The sequence below is a fragment of the Thamnophis elegans genome, chromosome 15, assembly GCF_009769535.1.
Source record: "Thamnophis elegans isolate rThaEle1 chromosome 15, rThaEle1.pri, whole genome shotgun sequence".
Classification (NCBI taxonomy): domain Eukaryota; kingdom Metazoa; phylum Chordata; class Lepidosauria; order Squamata; family Colubridae; genus Thamnophis; species Thamnophis elegans.
This window is the reverse complement of record NC_045555.1, coordinates 3,204,954-3,227,604: the sequence shown is the minus strand read 5'-3', so window position 1 is coordinate 3,227,604 and position 22,651 is coordinate 3,204,954. Positions and strand designations below refer to the sequence as shown.

Here is a 22,651-nt window from a genome sequence, read left to right as displayed (position 1 = left end):
TTTCCCCCACCCGGTTGGAAGTTCAAGATCTTTCCCCCACACCCACAAGTCCATCCCATGGTCCAATCTTCCACTGCCATGCTGGCAGCTTCCACCCATCCAGTTCCGGTCAAGTGCAGAGACAAAGGATGACCTTGGCTTACTAGAAAGAATGTTGTTATGGCTACCTATCATCTAACTCCGTACAATTTCCCCCCCTCCCATTTTCCCACAATAGAAAATGCATAGTAGAATAGAAAGTGTGGCAGGCCAAAGATCAAAAAGAAAAGATGGTTGCAGGCCTGACATTAAGATTGTCAGCCAAATGGATGAATTTAGTACTGTATTTCCTCCAAAATAAGACCTAACCAGAAAATAAGACCTAAGGAATCTTTTGGAGCAAAAATTAATATAAGACCCAGTCTTATTTTTGTGGAAATACAGATACTAGTGTAAAAGCAACCTTAGTGTGTATCAGAGGAAGCACAGAAGCCTGCCAGGATATGTATAGCAAGAACGGTTTTCTTACCTTTGCAGGGTTTACAAGATGGCCATTAAGATGAATAAATAGGTATATATAGCTGCCATTTGCAATGCAGTGGAGAATGCTTCCTTAGACTTAAAAAAAAGTTCCTTTTTATAACACATTTCCAATCGGATAAGAAAGCTCTCTATGCATCGATCTGTTCATCTTTTCCTGAAGAACAAAAGAGGGTGAGTGGGGGGTGGGCTGTCATTTTCAATACAGCAGTCAGCCTAAAATACTGTACAGGAGGTACCCCTCAACGTACGACCACAATCGAGCCCCAAATCTCCGTGCTTTTAAGCGAAGCAGTTATTAAATGTGTTGTGAATTTATTTTACGACCTTTTTGCCATAGTTAAGCAAATCATAGCAGTTGTTAAATGAATCGGGCTTCCCACCCACTGATTTTGCTTGTCGGAAGTCAGCTGAGAAATTCGCAAATGGAGATCACATGACCCCAGGACAGCGCAACTGTCATAAATGAATGGCAGCTGTCAATTGCCCCAATTTTGATCCAGTGACTGTGGGGATGCTGCAGCGGCCGTTAAGTGTGAAAAATGATCGTTAAAGTCACTTTTTTCAGTAACTCGTAACTTCAGTCACTAAACAAATGGCTGTGTCCTGACCTAGGCTTCCCAAGAGCATGAAGCAAACTCCTTGTCCTGTCAAAAAAACCTTTTATTAATTTGCTGTGAATTCTGCTCATTCACATCCAGCAAAGTCTTTCCAGGGAGGATTTACGGTCACAGACCTTATCTGGCTTGGAGAGCTGCCAGGCCGACATCTGCAGAACTTGGCCAGGAGTCTCGGAGAGTCGCGAACCCATTAAGTGAACTAATTGTCTCCTGCAAACTCCACTCCCCTTTCGCTCCTCTTTTATTTCCTCTTGGAGGAGCCATTCCTGGTCCACCTGTGGTCTTACTCCCAAGTCGACCCCTGTTCTTTAGCTGTTCCCTTCGTCTGGCCATTCTGTGCATGCGCACACTGGGAACAGGCTCCAGCTGTTCGTCTGCCTCTGAGGTCTGACTCTGAAGGCAGCTGACAGGTGGCATACGGCTCTGGCCCCCTCTCTGCCTCCGACACAGAGCTCTCATCCGAGCCTTCCCCAGACTCCAGGACTGACCCATCTTCCTCCACAACCTCCTCACTGTCCGAATCTGCTGCCAACTCTGCTGGTGGGCCACAACAGGTTGTACGTTGATTCCCTGCAGCTATGTATAAAACAACAAGCTTTGAGGATACGACTAAGGCACAAGGTGAAGTTTGAGAACTCACCACTAAAGGATGTCACTTTTACTCATTTTCAGTTTAGAAATTCATGAGGTTTCACACCCTACAGCAGCTGGGTTGCGTAATGCAGGAGGAGACTCATTTTATATTCACTTTAGGCTGTTTCCAGACTCCCGTTATCCTTCCTCACAGAAAGGAGGCATTTGTAAAAGCCGAAATAAACTCTGCTGCATTCAGACAGCTTTACACATTTCAATCCATTCTCTTCAACATCTGATCTCTTTTTGGAAACTCTTTTTGAAAAAAAGCCAGTATTTGCTTTTTGGGAATCAGGAACTTAGCTGGGCCCTTGAAAGAAAGTTTTGTCTACCGTCGGCCCGAATGGTTTATGGCGAGGGAAGCCGGCGGGAAAATGCATTTGAAAACAGGAATCTTGAAAGTCAAGTCAACTTACCTTATGAAATGCTTGGAAGCTAATAATTAGATCAAAGTCACCTCAAAAAAGGCAAACTACGCTATCACAATCTGCATTTTCTTTCTCCTCTCCCTCTCTTTCAGTATCTGATGCAAAAATTTCTGCAATGGGATTAAAGTTAAGATATCAGCACAATTTCAAGTCAGTCAGCCCAACTCAGCCAGTGGGCAATTCTTTTTAAGTCCCGAGGAGAAGGCTAAAAACTTAACTTTCTATTTTATTTTATTTTTTTAAAGGGGAAGTTGTGTTCATCCTTGTCAGGTTCCCCTGAATTTTTTTTTCCAGGCCCGAGAGCAATAAAATATGACATGCAGCTCTCCATATTTTTCTTTTTACGTCTCTTTTCTTCTTCCTGGGTTAAAGAGTCACAAAGCCACTGTTGGGAAAGCTAGGAGGAAAGTGCACCAAGTGTTAAAATACAATCGTAATACTCAAGATCAAAGGGATGGAAAAAAAACAAGGTAATGTATACGGAGTAAACAATTAAAAATCATTTTCTTTTTTATTCTACATATGTACAAACAAGAAAAAAAAACTAATCTGAATGGGAAAAACATAAATAGAAATGAGAGGTGCTTTCTTCTTTTTTAAAAAAGTAGTTCTTGAAGTTAACTGGGATTTTGTTCTCATGATGGTAGTGGTGTTTTTTTCCTCCCCCCCCGAAAGGGTCCTTTGGGGTTTTTTTTGGATTAACTCCAATCCTTAAAAAGGAATCCAACTTTCTCTACTTTGATCCAGAAGCTGGTCCCAACTGCAGAGAATATTCTGCAACAAAAAACAGTAATCTGCGTAGCCTGATGCTTTTTCGTTCCCCCAGAGAACACAAACTCCCTTCCTTCTGAGGTCCTCTTGAAAGATCGCGCCTTCGACCCCTCCATCTTAAAACTTCAGGCTGAATCCGGGCCCTGCAGCTGACGCGCCTTGGTTCGTGGTCGTCAAATGGAAACCGGTATCTTTAATGTCATCGTCGCCCTGCCGAGGCAAAAAAGGACACATGTAGCCCAGGGGTGCAAATATCATATTGGCTTACGACCACGAGGGAGCTCAACATTTCTGAGGCTAAGGGAGTCCGTTGTTAAGCTAATTCTGCACCATTTTACGACCTTCCTTGCCACCGTTGTTAAGTGAATCCCTGGTGTTTAAGTCAGGAACGTGTTTGTTAAGTGAATCTGGCTTCCATACTGATTTGGCTTGTCAGGAAGATGATCACATGACCCCAGGATACTGCAACCGTCATAAATATGAGTCTAATCTTAATCCTAAAGCAGGACTAAAACTCTCCGTCTCCTGGTGATTGACCCAAAATCACCCTGTCGGCTTTCATGCCGAAGGCAGAACTAGAACTCACACTCCTGATGATTAGCCCAAAGTCACCCAGTCAGTTTTCATGCCTAAGGTAGGATTAGAACTCCCAGTTTCCTGATTATTAGCCCAAAGTCACCCAGCTGGCTTTGTGGCCAGGGTGGGACAAGAACTCCCGGCTCCTGTTTTCTATCCCACTAAACCAAACTGGCTATCATTGCATTGTTAGCAGGTTATGAATACCCCTTTGATATTTGAATACAAGAAACTCTACTAATGGCAGGTATCTGGCTGAATTACAACAACAACACTCTTTGGGTGAACTTACCAGCTGACTGTATCCCAATCCTCCTTCTGGGGGTCGCGGGCTTGTGCCTCGTTTCACTCGCTGTTGTTCGCTTTTGGCCGGCCACGTTGGAAACATGGAGGGGTCAATGGGCTGTGGGGTCTCACGGAAATATTCGTGCTTTAAGCCGTCTTCGGCAGTGATCCTTCTCCCAGGGTAGTAGGTCAGGAATCTGGAAAAGCAGACACACACCCATACGTGAAGTGAAGAAAATGGAATTCATACCACTTTTTTCGAGGCCCTTTTTAACTTTGTTAAATGAACGGTCATAAGCCGAGGACTTTGCTTATCAGGAGGTTTCAAAAATGGATCACATCACACACAAACACACGAATATTGTGACTGTCATAAAGATGCATGTTGCCAAGCGTCTGAATTTCAATCACATGACCATAACGATGCTGCATTGGTCTTAAGTGAAGAAAACGGCCTCAAGTCACTTTTTTAGTGTCAGTGAAACTTCGAATGGTCACTAAACAAGCTGTTATAAGTCAAGGACTATTTGTAATTATTCGCAGATCGTAATTTCCTATGCTGGAGAAATGAATGTCCGATGAATGCATATACCCTAGGGTTAGTTCCATGGATACTGAATAGGTGTTAGGAAACACGGCTTAATCTTCCCAGCTACACTGCTGTATCTGAACCTACTTTTTCAGAATTATATTGGTTCCAAGGAAGAGGGGAAAAAAATATATGAAGATTTTAGTTGAGGGTGAGTCATTTTTCAGAGGAACGATGCCGTGCTTTTTTTCACAGCCTTCTCCAGGAAATTTTTTTTCAATTTCTCATCCTAACTTTTAGGCGCTCAACCAAGGTCAGTCAAATGCTGCCCCCTGCTGGGCAAGCCTGATATAGACTTGTGACTTCCCACAATAAAGGTAAAGGTTCCCCTCGCACGTATGTGCTAGTTGTCTCCGACTCTAGGGGGCGCTGCTCATCTCCGTTTCAAAGCCGAAGAGCCAGTGCTGTCCGAAGATGCCCCCGTGGTCATGTGGCTGGCATGACTAAATATCAAAGGCGCATGGAACACTGTTCCCTTCCCACTAAAGGTGGTCCCTATTTTTCTACTTGCATTTTTACGTCCTTTCGAACTGCTAGGTTGGCAGAAGCTGGGACAGGTCACGGGAGCTCACTCCATTATGCAGTGCTAGAGATTCAAACTGCCGACTTTCCAGATCAACAAGCTCAGAGTCTTAGCCACTGAGCCACCGCCTCCCTGACTCCCTACAATACCCTGGAGTAAAACTGTAGGAACAGTGGGCTATTACAATACTTTTCTCTTAATGTGAAGTGCAAATCAGTGGACTGGGGGGAAACAAAACAAAACAAAGCCCCTGGATTTTATCCAAATATAAAACAAATAAAGGCAAACCTACGATCGTTCCTGGCTAATGGCCAGGGAGGATTGGGATCAACTGTCAAAATTCCTTAAGGAACAACAACTGCCTCTCTCCTTCTCTAACCCTGGGGAGGATTAGAGTCTTGATTCTGATCCAGGCAAAAATATAATTGCTTGCTTTCTTGACTCACTTATTCATGAGATCAAATCCTTGATCCGAGAGGAGGGCACCGAACCGTTTGCGGAGGTTGTTGTATGGGTACTCTGTGAAGGTCATTTTTTTGACCGCTGGCAGCTCGTTATAAGCCGGCCAGATTTTTTCACTCGGCGTTCCCAAGTCCTTTAAAAAGAAGAAAGCAAAGATTAAGGAAGCTAGGTTGAGAATGGCTGCCTTTTGAAAACAATTTGTGAATAATAATAACAACAACAACAACAACTTGGACTTGACCACCATTGGCATTGAGAAAATCCTGGTCAGTCAATTGCAAAATAGGTAGCCATAATTACAACAGGAAGAGAGAATGAATACTATTTCCCTTCTCGGTGGCCAATTTTACACCAGATTTACTGAATAAATTTCTCTGCTTTTGCCACCAAATACAATCCTTGCCACAGTTATATATCAAGTCATTTAAAAAATTTAAATCATGGGAACTGCACCAAAGTTTATTAAATGGAGATGTTTCGTTGCTCATCCAAGTAACTTCTTCAGTCAAAACGAAAATTTAAGTTAGGCAGAGTCTCCTTGGAACATACTAACTCTTGCCATTCCAACTGCAGGGGTTTCCCCCAAAAATGTATTGCAGTCTTTTGAAAATCTTAAACTTTTAATTTAACCTTTTCCGATGCTTTTGACCTGGATGACTGAGTCTTCATTTTAAATGATTAAGAGATTTGGAAGGGACCTTGTAGGTCATCTAGTCCAAACCCCCACCCACCCGCCCAAGCAGGAGAGCCTACACCATTTCTGACAGATGGCAGTCCCTGTGTCTTCTTAAAAGCTTCCAGTGACGAAGCTCCCACAACTTCCGAATGCAACTTCTGTTGCATGGTTTGACTGCTCTCACTGTCAGAAAATTCCCCCTTATTTCCAGGTTGAATCTCTCCATCCATTATACCTTGTCTGACCTTTGAGTGCTTTGGAAAACAATTTGACCCCCAAATATTGGAAGGCTGCTATCATGTCTCCCTTGGTCCTTCTGTTCATTATACTAGACATACCCAGTTCCTGCAACCGTACTTGATATGTTTTAGTCTCCAGTCCCCTAATCCTCTTTGTTGCTCTTCTCCGCACTTGTTCTAGAGTCTCCACATCTTTATATTTGTTATCAAAGTTACGCAAGAAGGGCTAAAACCGCAAAGGCGGCACACCCCCTTCATATTTGACAGCGTTGTGATCCAATTGTTCAGACCCCCTCTGCTCCCATCGTAAAATCCCAAATGGCAAGCTTGATTGGTGGATAGGTGTGAATGTTAAACTAAGCGACAATTATCTTGCCTTCTGACTGCAACCAGCTTTTAAGTTAAACCAGGGAGTTAAGTACCGCTGTTTACTTACTTTAAAAACTTTGTTAATTTGGTCGATTTCGGACTTCCCCGGGAAAAGCGGCTTCTGGGTTAACAGCTCCCCGAAGATGCAACCCACGGACCACATGTCGATGGCTGTGGAATATTCCTGGAAAAGAGAGGGAGGGGGGGGGAGGGAAATCCGCTGAGTGGGCCCCATCCATCAGCGTGTCAAATATTTTGGGGTACTTTCCTTAAGATTGGATCAGCCCCAGTTTGAGATGGAAGTAGCTGAAACTAGAAATGATTTTGTGTCTCTGATTGGCCCCACAGAGCCCCCCCCCCAGCACAACGAGTCCTCGCCTTATAACATTTTACTTTGTGACCGTTCAAAGTTACAGCGGCACTGGAAAAAAGTGACTTATGACCACATTTCAGACCTACGACCGTTGCACCATTCCCAGGGTCACGATTTACATTTGGGTTCTTGACTACCAGTTCATAATTACGACCGTCGCAGCGTCCTGGGGGTCGTGTGGCCCCCTTTGGTGGCCTTCTAATGAGCAAAGCGGATGGGAAAACCAGGTTCACTTAATAACCACGTGACTCATTTAACGGCTGCAGTGATTCGCTTAACAAACACGGCAAGAAAAGTAAAGTGAAATGGGGCAAAACTCACTCAACAAATTTCTCAGCTTAGCAACATCGATTTTGGGCTCAATGGTGCTCGTAAGTCGAGGACCACCTGTACAAGCTCTTGCTTGTACAGATAGTCCTCAACGTACGACCATTCTTTTAACGGGGTTCAAAGTTATGACAGCCTGCAGAAAAAGTGTCTTGTGACTGGAATCCAGGATACTGATCAATGGTGGGGTTCAAATTTTTTTTTACTACCGGTTCTGTGGGCGTGGCTTGGTGGGCATGGCTGGGGAAGGATACTGTAAAATCCCCATTTCCTCCCGATCAGCTGGGACTCAGGAGGCAGAGAATAGATGGAGGCAGGGCCAGCTAGAGGTGGTATTTACCGGTTCTCCGAACTACTCAAAATTTCTGCTACTGATTCTCCAGAACTGGTCAGAACCTGCTGAATACCACCTCTGCTACAGGTCTAAGGTAAACTAACCATGAAAAGAACAACTTATAAATCTTAGGCAGCAGCCCCCCACCCCCAATATATCACAAACCTTGGCTCCGAGTAAGAGCTCAGGCGCTCGGTACCATAACGTCACGACAACCGGGGTGTACGGCTTTAAGGGAGAACCGTATTCTCTGGCTAGTCCAAAATCTCCAACCTAAAGAGAGATGAGAATAGAAGGACTTGTTGGAAACATGTACTAGGAGTGCTTGATTTATCTACTGGGGTTCCTCCACAACTCTCATTAGAAATATTTAATTTAATTAAATATAATTAGGGGACTGGAGGCTAAAACATATGAAGAACGGTTGCAGGAACTGGGTATGTCTAGTTTAATGAAAAGAAGGACTAGGGGAGACAGGATAGCAGTCTTCCAATATCTCAGGAACTGCCCCAAAGAAGAGGGAGTCAAGCTATTCTCCAGGGCACCTGAGGGCAGGACAAGAAGCAATGGGTGGAAACTAATCAAGGAGAGAAGCAACTTAGAACTGAGGAGAAATGTCCTGATAGTTAGAACAATTAATCAATGGAACAGAAGTTGCCTCCAGAAGTTGTGAATGTCCCAACACTGGAAGTCTTTAAGAAGATGCTGGATAGCCATTTGTCTGAAACGGTATAGGGTTTCCTGGCTAGGCAGGGGGTTGGACTAGAAGATCTCCAAAGTCCCTTCCAACTCTGCTATTGTATTAAATAAGCAAAGCTAAATCTCCGCTGTTCCGGTATTTTAAGTGGAGTGGTGGGTTTGCAGCAGGAGAAGACAAACCAAAAAGGCTCACTTTTAAAATCCCAGCGTGACTCAAGAGCAGGTTAGACGTTTTCAAATCCCGGTGCAGAATCCAGTTGTCGTGGAGGTGTTTTACGCCTCGGAGCAATTGAATCATCAAAGTTTTCACTTCCCCTGGAATATAAAAATTGGAGGTGTAAAGAAAGGAAGGGAAAAGCCAAAACTTGGAAGTCTCTCTCACCTAAGAGAAGGGGTATATGGGAGTCTCACCTGGCAGAAAAGGCTGCTTCATGGTTTCCATCAAGCTTTTGAGGTCATGTTCAACATAGTTCATCACGATGTAGATCTTGTCCATGTTGCTACCGACGACAATCTCCTAGATCCCAAGGGGAAAAAAAGATTACAGTGATGAATTCCCCACCCCGACGTCGTGCCCACTTACTACCTTTCATTCCTTCATAACGGTTTTTTAAAAAAAATCAATAGTACTGCTGTATCAGCGAGATAGACAGTGTATAAATTTAATAAATAACATAAATAAATTTGTCAAGAGAAATGCTTGCCTACTTGAATCTTCTAGCAAGGGACTAAAAAATTCACGGGTCAAACTCCAGCAGTGTGAAATCACGAGACTTAATGGGGAAGGCACATCCACTTAACAACCGTGTTAACTAACTTGACAACTGCAGTGATCCACTTAACAACTGTGGCAAGAAAGGTCGTGCAACGGGGCAAAACTCACTTAACAAATGCCTCGCTTGGCGAGATAAATTTTCCAGAATGGGTTTTGCAGAATGGTCCAGCTCAACTGTGGTCGTAAGTTGAGGATTACCGTTGTGCGTGGCGGCATGCTTTTTTTTTTTTTTTGGGGGGGGGGGGGATAAAAACGAAAGAATCCCTGGGAACCAAAAATGCGCTTACCCTAACAGTGACAATATTTGGGTGCTGAGCTTTGAGGATGGTGTTGATCTCTCTTAAGGAAGTAATAGGAAAACCTTCTTTTTCCTTCTCCATTTTTAATCGCTTCAAGGCCACAATTTCATCTGGGAAAACAAACAAACAAACAAACAAATAAATATCATGCTCTTGGAAAAACCTGGGTCAGAACAGTGTTCAGGTTTAATACCTGTCATAATTTCCCCCAAAAAATATCCTACCTGTTTTTTTGTCTTTGGCTCTGTACACCACGCCGTAAGTCCCTTCCTCGATCCGGTTCAGGCACTGGAATTCTTCCACGCTACGGCAGCCCTGCGCAAGAAGAATGAAGGAAGCAAATGTTTAAATCATTTTGGGAAACAAATATATCTTGCTTTGAAGATGCGTAGCTAGGAAGCAAAGGCAGCTAAACTCCTTATTGAAAAATATTTTATTTGGGGGCCTTTTTAATTCCCTCTGGGAATATCCCATGAGGTCTAGGGGTATATCAACGGGTTATAGGTAGCATTTAAAACATAAAAAAAGTTTGCTATTCCCCGGATTAAGAAGAGCGGTCTCTTACATCAGCTCAGCCCAAAAAGGGGACAAATGTACTGTGGTTGAATGGGCAAATAGTCCTCGACTTATGACAATTGACCCCAAAAGTTCTGTTGCTAAGTGAGACTGTTAAGTGAGCTTTGTCCCTTTTTATGACTGTCCTTGACCCAATGGTTAAGTAAATCACTGCACTTGTTAAATGAGCAACGCAGCTGTTGATTGAATCTGGCTTCCCCATTGATTCTGCTTGTCAGAAGGGGAATCACGCGACCCGAGGACACTGCAACCGTCATAAGTATGAGTCAGTTGCTAAATGTGGCTGAACTCTAATCCCAGGGATGACTGAGGGGATGCTACGTAAGTGCGGAAAAGGGTCGTAAATCCCTTGTTTCAGTGCTATTATAATTTTGAACGGTCCCTAAATGAACTGATGTTAAGTCGAGGGCTGCCTGTTATGAGGTCCGTCTTACCTGAAGGGCCGGGAGATATTTGGGCAGCTCTCGTTTCAGTTCTACGGGCGAGGAGATGGGGGAATCGGGAAGATATTCCCCTTCCGTCATGGCGTTGGACTGCGGGCTTCCTTCCACAATGTCATCTTCCTCAGCTTCGCTTCCCACAGAATCCTGGTCAAATCTGGACTCTGTAACTTTAAACGATAGAATCAAGTCGAGGAAGCCGCTCTACCAATTGGGGCAGCTTTGCCTCCCCCCCCTTTCCAAAACGGCCCTTGTTGCTATATTTGGTATTTTAGAGATTAAAAGGGGCTTTTAAATGCCTAGCACACATTCCGAAGTTGTGTATCTTCTCCTGAACTCTCAGGAAGCTGCTTTTCAAAGCTGTCCATGGCTTGTGGCTCTTAATAAGCAAAAAAGGTTATTTATCCTCTTGTGTCAGGGGAGGCTTTCTAACCGCAGTGGGATTGGGTTGCTGTCATGGGACCATCCCCTACGGACATTGGTTGGCAGATCTGATGTCAAAGAAAGGGCGGGCTGATTGTTGAGCCTGGCCTACTGAGTACTCTCTGCCTAGTAACAAGCATGAAGTTTTGACAGAACCACCTGAAGCTCAGCATTGTAAGCGTGATGCTTATGTTCCTCAAATGTTCAAGAGGTTCTGAGACCGCTGAGCATGCAGTAAGCACAATGCAATTTGGGTGAGCTCCCCTTTCCTGTAAAATGTGCCATCTTGGCAGTCTTAAGGTTTTCCTGTAACTGTGAGATCTGGAAACAGGGAACTGTTCCCCTTTTCCTATAACTGTGCCAACACCCTGCCAACTAAAGGGCATGCAGTCAAGGCGATGGTTTTGCAATGGATGGCTATGAAAGTCGGACCATAAGCAAGCCTGAGCACCAAAGAATGGAGGCCTTTGAACTCTGGTGCTGGAGTCCCTTGGACTGCAAGGCGATTCAACCGGTCAGTTCTAGAGGAGATCAACCCCGACTGCTCTTTAGAAGGCCAGATCCTGAAGAGGAAACTGAAATACTTTGGCCACCTAAGGAGAAGGAAGGATCTCTGGAGAAGAGCCTGATGCTGGGGAAGATAGAGGGCAAAAGAAGAGACAGAGAAGGAGGTGGCTGGATGGAGTGACCAAAGCAGTCGGCGTGAGCTTAAATGGACTCCAGAGGATGGTGGAGGACAGGAAGGCCCAGAGGGTCGCGATGGGTTGGACATGACTTTGCAACTAACAACAACATAACTGTGCCATCTGGGCATCTTAAGGTTTTGGGAAAACGTGGCTAGGCAGGCCGACACACCATTTGTAACTCTATGGAGCCGCTGTAGCACAGTGGTTAGAATGCAGGATTGCAGGCTAACTCCTGCTGACTGCCAGCAGTTTGATCCTGACCGCCTCAAGGCTGACTCAGCCTTCCGTCCTTCCGAGGTGTGTAAAATGAGGAGCCAGATTGTTGGGGACAGCATGCTAACTCTGTAAACTGCTTAGAAGCACTGTGAAGTGGTATATAAGTCTAAGTGCAATTGCTATAATGTTAAGTCCTGAAAAGGACGGAATAAAAGCATTTATCCTAATTTAGAAACGAGGACATTGCAGGCAAGACAGGTTTTCCCGAAAATAAGACCCAACTGGAAAATAAGCCCTAGCATGCATTTTTCAGGATGCTCGTAATATAAGACCTACCCCAAAAACAAGCCCCAGTTAAGACCATCAGCAGACAGAGGCGTTTATTATTGTATTCCTCCCCCCCCCCAAAATAAGACCTAACAGGAAAATAAGCCATAATGCGTCTTTTGGAGCAAAAGACCCAGGCTTGTTTTGGGGGAAACACGGTATGATGTCTTCAGTTTGCACCACTCTGCTTTTGCAGGATGGAAGTGAATCAGGCCAGGGAAAACAATTGAGCGTTTGACCTATCCTAGAAGGCCTGTAGAAGAGAATAGGACATCAACTGAAAGCCCACTCCTCCATCTGATCCCTTACCAACTGGAAGGTGGTCTCCGTTTTCTCGTTCCTCTTCTTCGGTCATTTCGTCTTCACTCACCTCTTCTGCAAGACAGATGGAAGAGGTACTTCAGGAGCAAATAAACAGCCGTTTTGCACTCCGCGCCAAAAGGAAGAACGGAATTCAGATTCATAGCACTGTGGTGGCTTAAAAAAATTTGGAACAGCTAAACTGAAACACACACACACACACCCCAAACGTTCTGGGTGTTGCAATCTAGGAACAAGTGGAAAATGGATTGTTGCTCGAACCCAAGAAGTAAAAAGATTTGAGCGATACCATTGGTATAAATCTATATTTTGGTTCTGCCAAGCATTGGCAGCAACAAACAGAGGCCATGATGATACATAATCATTGGTTTAGTGACTGGAGTTATAGCGGTACTGAAACAGCCTTATGACTGTTCCTCGCACTTACTGTATATACTCAAGTATAAGCCTAGTTTTTCAGCCCACTTTTTGGGCTGAAAAAAGCTGCCTCGGCTTATACTCGAGTCATTTGCCTGAAATGGAGGAGAAAAAGGGGCGGGGCCATGCCGCTGGGTGACACTCGTGAATGGCCCGGTGCCCCTGTGAGTTTCCTCTCCCTCTGTGTCAGTTTGCCGCGCAGCGCACACCGCACCATCCCCCCTCCTCACGTTCTAATGTAATGCAGGGCTGTCTTACGATTCCCCTTCCTCCCCCTCCTGCCGCTCTGCAACGATGTCCCACCTCCTCCTTGTTATGGCAAGCAGCCACATAGCGATGTCCCACCTCCTCTGGTACAGTGATCCAATGATAGGAATCACTGTGCTGTGTGTCATAGGAGGCGGGACATCGCTCCCGCGGCTGCATGGGACATCATCATCACAGCGGGACATCAGCATCATGAGGTGAGTGAAGTATTTCATTGAATACACCGCTAGTTTACTGTTTTTCTTTGAAATAAATATTCAAAAACATTATTGGTATCTATTTTTATTTTTGAAATTTACCAGTAGCTGCTGCATTTCCCAACCTAGGCTTATACTCGAGTCAATAACTTTTCCAGTTTTTTGTGGTAAAATTAGGTGCCTCGGCTTATATTCGGGTCGGCCTATACTCGAGTATATACGGTATAACTATCGTAGTGTGTCCCCGACACATGATCAAAATTCAGTCCTTGCTTAACAACCACAACTGGGACTGTCAGAACTGCCGTTGCTAAGAGGATGTAGTCCACCTGATGTTTCACTGATGACCGTTTTGCTTAGGGGCAGAAATTCAAAGTCACAATTAGTGTTGTTAAGTGAGGATTACTGTAATGCAGCCCGGTTAAAAGAAGGTTGTTTTCTACTACTAACCAGCTGACTGTTCGGATATTTCCTCCGAATTGCTTCCTGTCTCCTCTTCTTCTTCCTCCTCTTCCTCTTCTTCTTCCTCAGACTCTTCGCTGCTGGATTCTTCTTCCTCCTCCTCCTCTTCCTCCTCCTCTTCTTCTGAAGCCGATCCTGATTCCCCTGGGAAAGAGGGAGAAAAAAAAGAATTGACAATCTCCAGTGGGCTCAAACATAGCTGCTGCGCTGTATCGGCACCCACACGAAAGCTACCTGATGATGTTTCAGCTGAGCTGGTTTTTCGTTCACTGTCACTGATATCCTGTAGATCTGACAAAGGATCCTTTTCTTCTGGTTTCTCCTCTCTCACTGCAGAGGGAGGACAAAAAAAAGGGCAACCTCAGAGGTGACAAAGGAACTTCATTGTACATTGATTACAATTTGACTGTTTTAAAATCTCAAAACCGCGTGGATGGCTTTCACTAAGACATGGGGAAATTCTCAGCCATCAAGACCCCTGCTGACAATTTAAAACATGCACATCTGGAAGATATCCGGTTGTGGGAAGACATCCTTACTCTCTGTGTCTCCATCTGGAAAAAAAGGCCTGCCTGATGTTTATTAGATGACTGTCAACAAAATTGAACAGCCTTGTTTCCCTAATGAAAACATTTAAATTATTTTGGGCCATTGAAAAAAAGAAAAAAAGAATTTTATATGTTTACACAGATCATATTAATTTTATGTTTATGCAGAACACCATGATTTTATTTTCTTTAGTGGTCTCTATAACTGAATTATAATGCATATAATGCTGTTCTTGGGTTCTACAGAAATATATTACTATAAATTGACAAGATGCACTTTTAAAACTTTCCAGGCTAAAAGTGATCTGGGAAATTTTAAAATGTCAGTTCAATTTCCGCTGTCAATTTCATTCTCTCCCAAGAACCTTTTCTAGGTTGGCAGCCGTGATTTTATTTTTTTTCCAAAGGAAGTGTGCAGGAGATTGAAGGATGTTTTATATTATGCGATGTTGTAACTTTTCCCTTGTTTTCAAGTCATATAAAAATAGAATACAATTATTCTCTTTGTGGCACAGAAAAAAAAACCTTAGTGGGATAATATGGAACGGTGTTTCAGTCACCCTGCAAGCAGGGTGATACTTAAATCACACGATTTAAAATCAGAGTTTGATTATTCAATAAAACCTGCAATGTACTTTCAGCCATTCCCATCTTGGTGGTTTCAATCAAGATACCCACAAGTCCGGTTGATGAATTTAAAAGCTACCTGGCTTCCTGATTTCTGATGGTTCAAGTCTTTCTCTCTGTTGCCGCAGGGGACTTCGGCTCCAAATTCTTATTTTTTCTCCGTAGTCTTCCCTCATTGTTCTATGATGCCCTGAGACTAACAGAGACAAGGGAATCTGTTGTCATTTTTTCCAGGGTGATGTTTCTTACGCAATCTTTACAATTCTCCCAAGATGAGGCCCACTCCGGCCAGGCGCCTGTATGCAGACCTGAAGATGAGCCCGCCCAGATGTTCAGAATCTACCTGGGCAGTCTAGCCCACTTAGATAACCTCTGTCATCATTTTTTACTGTGAGCGCACTGGCCCACATTAAAAATGAAATTCTGTTTACCAGCAGTTTCCCCTTCCAGGTTGGCTTTAACTTCTGCAAATTTCTGAGCCTCATTTCCAACTTCAACTTTGCCTATAAGGAGTCCTTGGTGCTCCGAGGCGTGTTTGTTTTCTTGTGGACATTTAACAACCCAAACTAGATAACATCATTAGTGCTAGTAGCACCAGTGTTGCTAGCATCAGTGCTAGTAACATCATCACTAGCACTGATGAAGTTACCTAGTTGGGTAATGAAACGTCTGCAAGGGGAAAAAAACAAAGCTCCGAGAGAGCACCAAGGACCTCTCATTTCGATCCTACAGTAAGCTACAAATTATTCTCCTTTATTGGTACTTGCCTATAACTCCTCCGCAAGGAGTACCATACGCTCGTTCCCACATTACTCATGGCTTGCACACAGCCCACCCCGCATTTTGGACTACTTACTCTCCCGTCTGGCTTCCCGTTCTTTCCTCCTTTCTTCCGCTCGCCTCTCCCGTTCTTTCAACTCTCGCTGCTCCTTCTGCTGTTCCCTTAATTTCCTTTCCCGTTCCCGTTTTCGTTCCAGTTGCTCCAAGCGGTCTCTAGAGAGTTTGCATGTATCCACATTAATTTTACTAGTCCAGCGTGTGATTGAATTTACGCTCAGTCGAGTTTCATTTTTCTCTTTCAGAAGAAGGAGTCTTATTTATTGTTTTCCTACCCAGAACGGTTCACGTAAGTGAAAAATGAACGTTCTGCAATAGGAAAAGTATAGTTCACGTCAGAATTTGAGTGAGGCCAATGCAATCATTTTGCCTTTGATTGTTGAAAGAATGAGAGACTAACGATGGCAGGAAGGATTGACACTACTCGAGACAAAAATCTCACAGCTCTTCAGGCTCAAACTTTTAAAATAATTCAATTATTAAGGCTTGTTATTAGGCTGAGGCACTCAGTCTTAGCTTAATAACAACATATGTAGTTCAGAGATAGAAGGGAAACTGCCAAGCGCCAGGAAAGAGCATATACCAATTTTAAGGGGAATCATTAAGGGGTTACTACCATCTACCATAGTTGAGAGTTGTTCAGATATATTAAATATATGTAAAAAAAAAAAAGAAATAAATATGAACCTGCCTGTTCATTCAAGCAGACAATTCAACCATGTAGAAAATAAAGCTGGCCCAGAACTAAGTATTTTTTTAAATAAATAAAAAAACAGCTGATGTATTTAGGCTGCCAATCAAAGACTCACTGATGAAGCACTTCATTATGTAATTTAAAGCAAGTGGCCTGTGACTGATAATGCAATATCAATGCTTTATTTTAAAAAGAGAAATCTAACAATATTATTTAAGAAACGCTGCCAGATTATTCTTTTCTTTAGTAGTGAAGAAGCTATTTCCCAGTCTGATGCGTGTCTGCTTCCAAACTCTAGCTAAGCAATCAAAAATGTATTTGCAATCCTGTTTGCATAGCATTTATATTTAAGGATTGTGATTTAGATACTTAAGGAAAGAATTACAATTAGACATTGCTTCTTCTAAGTTTTACTCAGTTACTAAATCTTCAGGAAGGGCAGACACAACAGGAAAACTGATCTGATCTAAATTGGTTCCTGGATTTGTTTATATATTACTTGTATTTCAACTATATGTACATAAGCCTCGAGCGGTTAACAAAAGGACTGTCTGTAACCTCAAATGCAGATACAATCTCAATATTTCATGGCTAAGATTTAATATAACCAAATGCTCAGCAGAGTATAGTTGGGAACAAAACGTAACTGGTAGAATGCCAAAATGTGAAATTGTACCATTCTCTTATTTAAGGACATTCTTACTAGAGCTTATTAATATACTCCCATTTCAAAATCAAAATGTATTATCAATGCTAATCAAATCAAAACACCTTTAGTTTAGACATCTACAAGGAGCTGGGAGGGGACACCACACTAGCTTTTCTGACACACACACACACACCCAATTCTACTGCCTGCAACTTTTAAAATTTATCAGCTGGGCCCACATGCTTTCCAAGTACCCACAGCCATTCGAAGTAAGCCAATTGTGCTTAAAAGATGTAATAATCAAAATAAATAAAATGTAATAAGCCAAATCTCCAGGAATTGGAACTTGGTAGGTAAAAGGTCTATTTCTTCACAAAAACTATAGATCAAATCTATGATAATTTCTCTCTATTGCCGATACTGAAATGCTGGTTTATATCACAAAATGACAATGAGCCAGTTTGGTCTAGTAGTTAAACCACCAGGCTGGAAAGCAGAAAACGGTGCATCCAACTCCTGCCTTAGCTATGAAAGCCAGCTGGGTGACATTGAGCCAATCATTAGGAGATGGTGAGTTCTAGTCCCATCTTAGCCATGAAAAGAAGGCTGAGTGATTTTGAGCCAATCACTCTCTCTTGGCCCCTCACCTCACAGGGCTGAGATAGGAGGAGGTTGTGTTGGACATGTTTGCTGCCTTGAGTTATTTGTAAAAATGTTTTTATGAAGGTGGGATACAAATTACATAAATTAAATACAAATAAATAAATGACAATTGTTCACAGGATCATGTTGATTCCCTCCCAGCAATGGGAAAAAGCGTAAGAAATATAACCAAGTGTGCAGGTGAAACTGCTCAAGGAGATATCTAAGGAAGAAATGTTGCATTTGGGCCAGGTAAAAAAATTACCTCTCTCTCCGCGAGTGTTCCCTAGCCAATTCTCTCCTTTTCTGCCTCTCCCATTCGCGACGGGCCTTATCCTGCTCTTCGCGGTGCCTTTTTCTACGTTCATGCTCGCGTTCTTTCTCTTTCACCCTAGCATGTTTCCCTAGTAATAAAGATACAAAGAAAAGGAGGAGTTGGTTACCCTCCTTCGGAAGTGGCATTTGGAAACTTACTAGAGCAAAGGAACAGAAAAAAAATTGATGAGCTGGTTGGTTTAGCCTTGGCTCAGGCACTTCCTGCAACTGTTCTAGCCAGCAGACTCTGTGGCTGTACTGGGAACGATTGGGATTTGTGGTCAAATAGGAATCAGTCCCCAGCCAAAACTTGGGTGTGAGAATGCGTATCTTAATGTTGATGTGTTGTGTCCAGCATTGATTTTATGTGTGGGTCCTTTTTATTTTATTGATGAACTGAACTAAGAAAAAATTATTAGCTTAATGTTTGCCAGGGGTAGAGGGATTTTGATAAGAAAATGAGTATGAGATCACCTAAAATATTACAAGCTTCTAATAATGTATTACGATAAATTAATTTTGTATTTCGGATTTTGGCTTATCTGCCTGCATTTTGCTACTTGTACTTGCTACAATGAGAATAGCAATAAGACTTATATACCACTCCACAGTGGTTTGCAGCCCTCTCGAAGCGGTTTACAGAGTCAGCATCTCGCCCCCAACAATCTGGGTCCTCATTTTACTGACCTCAGATGATGGGAGACCGAATCAACCTTGAGCTAGTCAGAATCAAACTCCAGACAGTGGGCAAACTCAGCCTGCAATATTGCATTCGGAGTACTGCACCACCACGGCTCATATATGATTTCTACATGAGAAGCTCATGTATTAGCATGGAGTTGGACTGAATGTTCTCTGTGAACCTACTTTCATACTTCTAAACTTCCACAAGCTTAAAACCTTGTCTGAATAGGCGGTGCCACAAAGAAGTGATTCCTAGATGGATCTGCTGGCCTCAGAAACCTTCGCTACTTCCCAACTTTGTAGTTGTGGCCCTTAGGCTGTGACCGTACAGAGCGCTTTTATCAAAAACAACAAAGGAGTCCCCAAATGAGAAGAACAGAACCTTCTGCTGAGTGACTGCGATGCCGTCTTTTTTCTTTCCGCTTCTCGTCTTTTCTGTGGTGGGCTTTCTCCTTGCGTGACATTTGCTGGGGTGGTTTGATAGCCAGGGAGTCGTCCTCCTCTCCCCTGTGGAGCACACAATTTGAGAAACAAAGAAGAAACGTGAGTTTGGAAAAAGCTACAACAACCATCACAGCTAAGTGATTCTAAGTGACAAGTTATTTTGCTTTCCTCCTCCCAATCTGCATTTTCTTCCTCTTATATCTCTTAACGCTGCAAACAATGACTCATGATTCTCACTGGTGCTTTATATATGACTTAAAACTATTCTCATGCTATCATTCACCCAAAATGCTCCAAAAAAGTTGCTTCACAATCCAAATTGCTTCAAAACCAGCAAAGAAAGCAGGGCCATTTCATTAAAAGTAAAGGTTCCCCTTGCACATTGCTAGTTGTTCCTGACTCTAGGGGGTGGTGCTCAGCTCCGTTTCAAAGCCGAAGAGCCAGCGCTGTCCAAAGACGTCTCCGGGGTCATGTGGCTGGCATGACTAAACACCAAAGGTGCACGGAACAGTTACCTTCCCACTAAAGGTGGTTCCCATTTTTCTACTTGCATTTTTACATGCTTTCAAACTGCTAGGTTGGCAGAAGCTGGGACAAGTCACGAGAGCTCACGGGGCACTAGAGATTCACAACCAACTCATATTTATGACGGATGCAGTGTCCCTCGGGGGAGTCATGTGATCCCCTTTTGCGACCTTCTGACAAGCAAAGTCAATGGAGAAACCAGCTTCACTAACAACCATGTTACTTAACTTAAACAACTGCAAGGATTCACTTAACAACTCTGGCAAGGAAAGTCATGAAATGGGCAAAACGGACTTCACATTTGTCTCACTGAGCAACAGAAATCTTGGGCTCAATTATGGTCATAAGTCTAGGACTACCCAGAGCAGCTTTCTCACCTGTCGTCCATTGAATCTTCTCTCCTGTAAGGTGAATTTCTAATAGTGATCTCCATTCGGTGATCTCTTAACTCTCCCTCTTCAAGGGAATCCCGCTTTGAGTCCCGGTCATCAGACTAGGATGAGTTAGGAAGAAAAGATTCATTTTGGCTTTCGGGAAAGTGCCCTCATCGACTTAAACAGAGAGAGTGAAAAGGGCTGAGAATTATCATACAATTGAAAAGAACACACAATATGCATTTTTTCCCCAAAAGAAGCTGAATCCCAATATTATCAAAAAAGAATTGCTGTGCAAATCGCAGAAAGGATTTTTTTTAAATAAAAAAATCTTCTCAATACAAAATCCCAAACTCACATTTTTGAGGCGCTTGGTATCTGCTTTTTCTTCCTGCTCCTTCCGGCGTTTCTTCTCCTGAAGAATCTCATCTAACGTTTTTACCTTCCACGATTCCTTTTCATCACCCATTTGTGTTACAAAAGGCACTAGGAGAGAACACAATCATTCAGTAAATGGCATTATCAATAAGTGGAATCTACATCCACAATGAGGAAAGTGCTTCCTTCGCCTCCAGAAAACCAAAAAACTAAAACTAAGCCACAATTTATCAGGTGATTTCTTCTTCCCGATGCATCTATGGGGGTCTTTAGGGTTGTTTGTTATTAAGGGTCAGCCTATTCTGTTTTCCCCACAATAACCCTGTGAAGGCCGGGCTGAGGGAACCCCATTAGCCCAATGTAGTTTTTTTTTAAATGTTTTTTTCCCCACAATATAAACATTCATATTTTATGGACAGTTCACAGATTGGGTCAAGTCTTTTTTTAAGCCACTGGTAATACAACCAACTATCTATCTATCTATCTATCTATCTATCTATCTATCTATCTATCTATCTATCTATCTATCTATCTTCCAATTTCAACAACATTGGTCTCTTTCCATAATCCTTTTTCCAATAGTTCATATAAATAACATTTCTTTTTGCCCTGTATTTATTGTCCCCCACTAATCAAGATCATTTAATAGTTTTAAGAATTACTCATTATTCCACCATAACTTCAATGTCCCGAATGTGTATGGTTACACATTAGGCCAATAATAAGGCCAATTATTAACCAAATTTAATCAATCTCGGGAACTTATTTCAAACTCCCCATAAGTAGTTTTTGAGGGTTGATCTCAATCTGGAATTCTCCTCATGGATAGTCGTTTTTTTTACCACAAAAGAGTCAGGAACCATTGAGGAAAAAGCCCATATTTGCCTTTAAGCTGAAAAATGTCCAATAAATGATAAATTTAAAGATGCACCAAAATAGGCCGTCATCCCGCTTCCTAAGTAATTATAAATGAACCAATTATGCTTAAAAGATGTAATAAGCAACAAAAAAACCCAAACATTTTGAAAAAGGCACATCAAAGGCCCAATTTTCCACAGAAACTGGCCGCCCACTTCGAAAAACATTTCTCCACACAGCAGCCCGCCAAAACGCCAGCCTCTCTCCTTTCTCCTCAGAGGCCGCTTCCCGAGCTCCCTCCCGCCCCGCTGCCCGCTCTCTGAGCCGCTTCGCCGGGTTCGAAGGCTGCGAGAAGCGGAGCGGGGCCTAGCCAGACCTTGACCTCACCTTCCCTCACGGCCCTGCACCGCCACCGCTGCTTTAAACGCGACCCACTCGCCGGAGGATGGAGCGCCCGGAAGCTGGCCGTCGGGCCTGCGCTTCAACATCCGGCGCGGGGTGATGACGTCGCGCGAGAGATTTCCTCCTCCCCCCCCGTCGCCCTCGTTTCACAGGCCTCTCTCAATTGAACCTCGGGGGTTCATAGATGTTCGAAAGGCTTAGAGCTGCATCGCTTTGCCGTACACTTCCGGGTTACTCAACTGTCTCCTCTATCATGGTTGCTCAAAACCCCAAATTAAAAAATATATATAATGTTAATAACTATTTAAAGTGTGTCCGATTGCCCCTGCCGAAGACTGTGAAATAAACCTCAATTCCTTCAGGAATTGTCCTTAGATTACTTAATCAAAGAAAGCCGTTGTAAGAATCCTACTTTTTAAACTTATCTTAAAAGTAACAGTTGGAAGGGACCTTGGAGGTCATCTAGTCCAACCCTCTGCTCAGCCAGGAGACCTATACTAAGGATTCGAACCACCGAACTGCCGACCTTTCTGATCGACAAGCTCAGCCACTGAGCCATCTTTAAAATACCTTCCAAAATAAAATATTTACAATCCCCCCCCCCCACGAAAAAAACCTGGCAATTTAAATGATGTGTGGACTTCCAACTCCCAAAATTTCCCAGCGGATTTTAAAGCTGCCACAGCTGACAAACACTAGCCTAAAGCATTATACAACTAGTCCTCGGCCATAACTCAGCATAAATCTTCTGTGGTTAAGTGAGATGTTAAGTGAGTTTTTGCCCCATTTTACGACTCTTCTCCCCACGGTTGTTAAGTGAATCAGTGGTGCAGTAGTTAAGTTAG

The 22,651-nt window shown here is 43.1% G+C and overlaps 1 protein-coding gene across 5 annotated transcripts; it reads right to left on the bottom strand.

The window, feature by feature from the left end:
* Positions 1 to 2,916: 2,916 nt before the first annotated feature.
* On the bottom strand, positions 2,917 to 21,894 carry CDK11A (cyclin dependent kinase 11A). 5 transcript variants are annotated; one of them, XM_032232033.1, is made up of 20 exons: positions 21,792 to 21,894; positions 20,527 to 20,654; positions 20,172 to 20,287; positions 19,208 to 19,332; positions 18,092 to 18,230; positions 15,861 to 15,997; positions 15,084 to 15,200; positions 14,064 to 14,159; positions 13,818 to 13,973; positions 12,475 to 12,540; positions 10,508 to 10,683; positions 9,722 to 9,812; positions 9,486 to 9,607; positions 8,835 to 8,940; positions 8,617 to 8,738; positions 7,890 to 7,997; positions 6,758 to 6,874; positions 5,391 to 5,539; positions 3,840 to 4,029; positions 2,917 to 3,181 (listed from the first exon to the last, which is right to left on the bottom strand). In XM_032232033.1, the coding sequence occupies exons 2-20, from the start codon at positions 20,635 to 20,637 to the stop codon at positions 3,089 to 3,091; spliced, it is 2,337 nt and encodes a 778-aa protein (XP_032087924.1). In that variant the 5' UTR covers positions 20,638 to 20,654; positions 21,792 to 21,894; the 3' UTR covers positions 2,917 to 3,088. The 5 variants fall into 5 exon arrangements, with proteins under 5 accessions (XP_032087924.1, XP_032087925.1, XP_032087927.1 ...); XM_032232034.1 differs by having other exon boundaries at positions 10,508 to 10,677; XM_032232036.1 differs by having other exon boundaries at positions 20,172 to 20,195; positions 21,792 to 21,888.
* Positions 21,895 to 22,651: the final 757 nt, after the last annotated feature.